Raw genomic sequence first — 7,355 nt, 5'->3', positions numbered from 1 at the left:
TATCTGGTTGTCCAGGGCTCTCAGTTCCTTCTCAGAACGGTGGTGGTTGGTGAAGGAGTTCTCTAGTTCTGCTAACAGGGTTCCCACCCTCAGAGCCAGGGCTCTCCGCTCAGGGCCACTCACTGCCAGGGAGCCTGGAGCCATGACTGGAGGACTGTCAGGGTCCTGGAAGAGGAGAGGAGAGGAGAGGACAGGACAGGAGAGGAGAGGAGAGGAGAGGAGAGGAGAGGAGAGGAGAGGAGAGGAGAGGAGAGGAGAGGAGAGGAGAGGAGAGGAGAGGAGAGGAGAGGAGAGGAGAGGAGAGGAGAGGAGAGGAGAGGAGAAAGAGGAGAGAGGAGAGGAGAAAGAGGAGAGAGGAGAGAGGAGAGGAGAGGAGAGGAGAGGAGAGGAGAGGAGAGGAGAGGAGAGGAGAGGAGAGGAGAGGAGAGGAGAGGAGAGGAGAGGAGAGGAGAGGAGAGGAGAGGAGAGGAGAGGAGAAATCGATTTCACATGTCCTGTATAGGGAGGTGTAGTCTGACATCACTGGTTGTTTCACCCGTATAGGGATTTAGCATTGGGAAAATGGATTATCGGCTATTGTAACAATTCTGCCGCATGAACAGTGGCAAGCTTTCCATTTTTGCACAAAATGAGTTCCCTTCTACCACTAACATGATTGTTTAAGCATTTTTGGTTGAAACAAAGGTAGTTATAAAGTTTTTAATTTGTCGTAAAAAAAGAACTACAATTACCGGTACGCAGCGCTATGCGCTATTGGTTTGTTAGGCTGTCGCCTTATCCCCGTCACGGGTCATAGTACCAAGCTAGCTAGCTAACGTTAACGTTACCCCGCTAAATGCTATTACGTAGCATTATGTCTACTGTCGTGAACCTTTTTAAAACGGGGCATGTAGAGGAGTTTCGGGAATGAGTAAAATGTGCAGGTCCTCTTCTCAGACCTGTGGGGCAAACACTGCACACGCATCATGCCGGCTAGAAAGCTAGCTAGCTACACGCCACGGCATGTTGATACGATAGTAGCCCCTTTCGTGACTGTGATGCACTCGGTGCATCACAGTCACGAAAGGGGCTACCACGATAGCTACTGTAACTAATGTTAACGTTACCAGCTCAAAAGCCTTATAACTACTACTACTGTCGTGTCCATAAGTTCCCTGGCAGAATACTTTGTTTGTGAGGACAAACGTATACAAAGAGGAGAGAAGCATTTTAAATCGGGGCATGTTAGGAGTTTCGAGAATGCCGGCTAGCAAGCTAGCTAGCTACTAACGTTATAAACTATACACAATATGTACAACAACACAAGATTTACATTAGTATTTACAGTGATTTATATGCAGCGAGATACCGTTATACAATTAAAATTATAAATACAAATATGGTAACGTGGTTGTGGCTTTTACAAATAGTGGTTAGCTTTAGAGATAAATGGCTATGATTCACGGAGCACTAGTGTTGAGTGAAACAGATACTAGCCACAGATTCAGGGTCAGTTATTTTCCCATTGTACGAATTGTTAAGCTTATGGAATGTAAGGGAATCTGATCCTAGGTCTGTGACTGAAGCCAGGCGTCTACGCTGTGGTGACGTCAGTCAGCAGCGCGAAATGGTAGTGTCGTTTCTCAGTGAACGAAAACATAAACGTTGTTATTTTGCTACCTTACGATAATTTGCGAATATTTTCATGTTGAGCTATAGATTGTGGATAAATACGCCAGAAAGGTACACCATGCCAACGTTAATGCTTATTTATCTAAAACGAGCCGTTTTAGAAATGGTCAATGGGGAAATACATTGCATTCCACAGAGGTGGAACAGGAAAAAACGAAAATGACGTAACCACTAATACAGTCGGCCTACATCCAGAGTACCTAGAACCAGTCTCCAGTATATATGTGTGATCAGCTGCAGGATGTTGATGCCAGGTGTACAAGAGACCACACAGCTCCACCAGGTGTACGCTGTCTGTCTCCATACAGGTAGCAGGGGGGGGGGGGCGTCAGTGCTGCTCACCTGCCTGCTGCGGGGGTCTCTTCCTGGGCAGGCCCGGGGTCCACTCCCCCTCCTCCATTCTGTCTCAGGATGTCAGGAGTACTGGACCTGCGGTAGAGACATGAACCTGTTCATAACACGTCCACTTTACAGGAACAACTTGTCAATCCTCCCCTTCAGGGCCCAAGCATGTTTTAACACTGTACACCGGCCTTTCATTGGGTTTCATAGGGTCCAGAGTCATACATTATTTTATATAATAATAATAATTATTTTTTTATGAAGAACTGACTGACCCTTTATTCATACATTTATTATAATTTATAATTTATTTAACATACATTAGCTCATAAATATTCTATATTCTTATATTTTATAATATTCTATTATACTGTGATTTATGTGAACATGCAGTACATACCGATTGAATTACATACATATCCATATATGTATATATACATATCCATACAAAAAGAAAATCCATATTATTATGTCCTGTATTCTTATATTATTCTACTCTCGTAAAATATTCGATATACTTCGATTTATTAAATTATATATAATTATGAACACACGTATCCAATCCTCATCACATACTGTCTGGTTCCATTCTAACCCAACTGCACAGTACGACCCGGCTGACAGCCCAGCCTCTCTTGTACAGTATATATTTTTGCCTAGCTTGTACCAGCTTCAGTTTCTTTTGTTTACTTTATTTATTGTATAAATAAATATGGAGTCTCTGCAACCAGCATTTCACTGCACATTGTACTTGAACAACGGACAAATAAACCGTGATTTGAAATATCAGTTTCATTAACTCTCTCACTACCACACTACAGAAGGTTAACCCCTTTCACTACCACAGTACAGAAGGTTAACCATTTCACTACCACACTACATAAGGATAACCCTTTCACTACCACACTACAGAAGGTTAACCCTTTCACTACCACACTACATAAGGTTATCCCTTTCACTACCGCACTACAGAAGGTTAACCCTTTCACTACCACAGTACAGAAGGTTAACCATTTCACTACCACACTACATAAGGATAACCCTTTCACTACCACACTACAGAAGGTTAACCCTTTCACTACCACACTACATAAGGTTATCCCTTTCACTACCGCACTACAGAAGGTTAACCCTTTCACTACCACACTACATAAGGATAACCCTTTCACTACCACAGTACAGAAGGTTAACCCTTTCACTACCGCACTACAGAAGGTTAACCCTTTCACTACCACACTACAGAAGGATAACCCTTTCACTACCACACTACAGAAGGTTAACCCTTTCACTACCACACTACAGAAGGTTATCCCTTTCACTACCGCACTACATAAGGTTAACCCTTTCACTACCACACTACATAAGGATAACCCTTTCACTACCACACTACATAAGGATAACCCTTTCACTACCACACTACATAAGGATAACCCTTTCACTACCACACTACATAAGGATAACCCTTTCACTACCACACTACATAAGGATAACCCTTTCACTACCACACTACATAAGGATAACCCTTTCACTACCACACTACAGACGGTTAACATAAGATTGTTTTGTCTGCATTTAAAAAAAAATATATGTCAACTAATCTAAACTCAACTACAGTAAACTGAAACTGTCCAATATACTATTGACATACAATTTCATTATTATGTGCATATATACCCATAGACGCCTGACCAATGGAGCACTCGAAGCATCTGCTCTACCACTATTGAACATGGGGGGGCAAACGTCTGGTTTTGCTCCCCCACTTTTTGATCATATGAAAAATATGATATATCCACCCCCCCCCCCCCAATATATAAATCTAACAATAACTACGTAATTTCAATCAAATTAATAATATGCAATGACACTTAATAGCAAGTTTTTAAGTTTCCACATTAATGGTTTGATCCAGTGCCCCACTGTCCCGACTCCCTCGTCATGAGCGTATTCGGGAGGGCGGGGAGGCGCTGTTTTTTGAATGCCTGGTGAAGAAAAGTTCACCTCGATATTGGATTTAACATTGGCTTTGTGAGGATTATCCTTCGGCGTTTTACACCAAATGGAGCAAATCTTTACTTAAGTCGAACACTGTGACTGTATACTAAATGCGCAAACAGATTGAAACTTGATGTGGTCATGATGTTGTTGTTGTTGGCTTGTTGCTGCAGTGGATATCGGATGTGAACAGAGGGGCTTCGGGAGGATCGGGAAAGTTATTATTATTATAGTAATTGGCTATCATACTGCAATATAAAGAATGAAAACTTTATTTAACAGATTGCAGAATGGGTCCAATACAGTACGGCTCAATACATACAATTGTTAAGGGGATGCAGACCAGAGAAAGACGTTTGTCTTGTTTACATCAGGGTCCCTGTGTTGATGTGGTCATGATGTTGTTGTTGTTGGCTTGTTGCTGCTGGGGATCAGATGTGAACGGAGGGGCTTCGGGAAGATCAGGAAAGTTATTATTATTATTATTATTATTATTATTATTATTATTATTATTATTATTATTATTATTATAGTAATTGGCTATCATACTGCAATATAAACTGAGTTTTATAGTGAAAAGAGCAGCTTTATTGGTCAAGATTGAAGGCTCTATATTGCAGGAAATTGCACGTACAGGTGTTCATTAAATGTAAAAAAATCTGCCGTGGAGGGGGTCGTGCCGGACGCCCTCCAAACCACCCCTTGCCTGTCTTGCACACGCTAAAAAGCAAAAAAATAAATATATAAATAAAAAAGGGACAATAAAAAATATGAATAAAAAAAAAACGTGCACCCCCACGTTCAACTATAACTAGGCGGCCATGTATATACCTATGCATTCATTCAGTCACTGCAGCACTCTTTTTTTTTTTTTTTTTTTTTTTATCTTTCTTCCCCTCCTTTTTCCCGATTTCTCTCCCATCCCACCCTTCCTGGTTGTTGCGTACTTTCCCCTACTGTTGGTCCGGGAGACCGGAGACTGTCACATGCTTTCCTCCGACGCATGTGCAGCCTGGGGCAGGCCAACCTGGCCGCGCAGGTTCTCACCGGGGAGAGTGTAGCGTGTGGGAGGCCACACTATCTCTCCTCAGTTCCAGCCCTCGCTGAGCAGGCGCCCCGACCGAACTGTAGGGGTCGCTGTCCACAACGCCCAGGACCCACCTTTCAGCTTTCCCACCCTCTGATACGGCCAATTGTATCAGTGTGAGGGGCCAGCCAAGCTGATAGCAACGCCGGGAGCTGGCCTTGTAGCACTATTTAACTCTTCCATATTCACCTCTATTTAAATGAGCCTCACCTCTGCAGCTCCACTGGGGAGTCTGGTGTGGGGGAGGGGCCCGATACCCGCCTCCACTCCTCCTCCTCCTCCTCCTCTCCGGTCCTCCCCCTCTCCCCTGGGCTGTCCTCCAGGGACATCAGGGTGCGGCTGTCCTCCAGGCTGGCGTCCTGACTGGTGCTGGGCAGGGAGCAGTAGCTAGAGGTCTGTGTCAGGCTGTGGACAGGAGGGTGGTGTTAGTTAGGTGGGGGGGGGGGGGGGGGGGGGGGGTCCTACTCTGAAAACCACGCCCTCAGATCCACTTTTCTCTTCTTAAAGGCTCAGTTTTCCTGTTTGGAGGCTTATGGAAACTCAGTCCCTGGTTCTTTACCCTGTCGGCAGTGCATCCCACCACACAGTGTATCTTAGGTATGTTTCTGATCCTTGCTAGCTGACCGAAATGACCAGGAGGCTCTCTGTCACACAACACACAAAGTCAACGGGGAGCGATGGAGTGCTGTCTCCTCTGTGTGGGCGGGACCTATTTGAGTCTATGGTGGATGATACTTCCTCACTGAGTCATGACTGATAACTTTGGTTTGGTCTTAGGGCCTGGCTACATCCATCCACTATGGTCACCAACCTTTTTAAGCCCAAGATCACTTTTTTTTTTTTGGTGAAGGCAAGATCTACCTATTGAAGCGTTGAGAGAAAAAGACAGCCAAGATTGTACTTTAAACTAAATTACTTTTATTTGCCTGTATTCTAATTACATGCAATGCTTTGGTCCAACATTAAGACGTCAAAGTAGAACTGTAATATGTACTTTCTCAGTCAGTGCTAAGTGCAGTCATCTTGTGCAGCATCACTTTTCACATCAAAACAAAAGTAGAACTGTAATGTGGACTTTCTCATATTATTAACATTGACAAACATATTTACAATTAGCATTTTATAAAGTAGAACTGTAATGTGTACTTTCTCAGTCAGTGCTAAGTGCAGCATTACTTTTCACATCAAAACAAAAGTAGAACTGTAATGTGGACTCTCAGGGTTTTTTTTTTTTTTTCATGGAAAGATCTACAGGGACAGTCTCAAAGATCGACCAGTCGATCAAGATCGACGGGTTGATGACCACTGGTTGGAAATTTGACGGAAGGTATTACTGTCCGTTGGTTTGTTTTAAATGAGTAATTGTGCGTTTGCAGAAATAACAGCGATAACGTATCTGTCAGGTCCAAAGGTTCATCAAAATGGACACAAATCTGGCGGAGACGGACACATCATCAGCCCTGACAGATACTCTTCATTGACAAATAACTAAAAACTGATGTCAGGAGGGGAAACAACCAGCGCAGTAATATGCAACCGAGGGGGGAAACCTGACAACATGCCTGTAGCTATAATACAGGCCTGGGTGTAAAGTGGGACTCCTCACTGTCCTTTGATGCACAAGTGGTCTGTCAAACCGCCTTCTACCACCCGAGGAACATCTGTAAACTCAGACCCTCACTCTCCCAGTCTGACGTGGAAAAAAACTGGTTCACGCCTTTGTCAGTTCCCGCGTCCACGACTGTAACTCTCTGCTGGCAGGCCTTCCCTCCAAAACCACCCAGAGGTTACAGTACGTTCAGAACAAAAAACCAAAAAACCAAAACCAGGAAGATTCAACACATCACCTCAGTCCTCCACTCCCTTCACTGGCTGCCAATAAGCCAGCGGATAAACGTCAAGGTTCTCCTGCTGGTCTACAAGGCCATAAATCACTCCGGCCCCACCAGGACCTCCTCTCCCCTCAACCTGCATGCAGGTCACTCAGGTCTGGCAGACAAAACCTCCTCACCATCCCACGCACCAGGCTGTCCACCAGGGGCACCGTGCTTTCTGCACACTGGGGCCACGCCTGTGGGATCAGCTGCCAGGATCCGTCGAGGCCTCAGACTCCCTTTGCTGCCTTCAAGGCCAGCCTTAAAACTTGTTTATTTTACTCTGCCTCACACTAGGGCCTGTTTTATTTTATATCTTACTATTTGAGCCCTGTCTATGGTGGATGATACCTCCTCACTGAGTGACGACTGATAACTTTGGTTTG

At 44.3% G+C, this 7,355-nt stretch overlaps 1 protein-coding gene across 1 annotated transcript in view; it reads right to left on the bottom strand.

Moving 5' to 3' along the window:
* Window positions 1-7,355, bottom strand: part of ripor3 (RIPOR family member 3) — a gene marked incomplete at its 5' end in the record, with an annotated part of 61,636 nt that overhangs the window by 6,362 nt on the left and 47,919 nt on the right. The window contains 4 exon segments of the mRNA XM_084315936.1: window positions 1-121; window positions 124-165; window positions 2,014-2,100; window positions 5,306-5,500. Coding sequence (XP_084172062.1) covers window positions 1-121; window positions 124-165; window positions 2,014-2,100; window positions 5,306-5,500 — 445 coding nt within the window.

Source organism: Notolepis coatsorum (assembly GCF_963971535.1).
Source record: "Notolepis coatsorum genome assembly, chromosome: 6".
NCBI classification, from domain to species: Eukaryota; Metazoa; Chordata; class Actinopteri; order Aulopiformes; family Paralepididae; genus Notolepis; species Notolepis coatsorum.
Note: the sequence above shows the minus strand (reverse complement) of the source record. Positions and strands in the feature narration are given on the sequence as shown.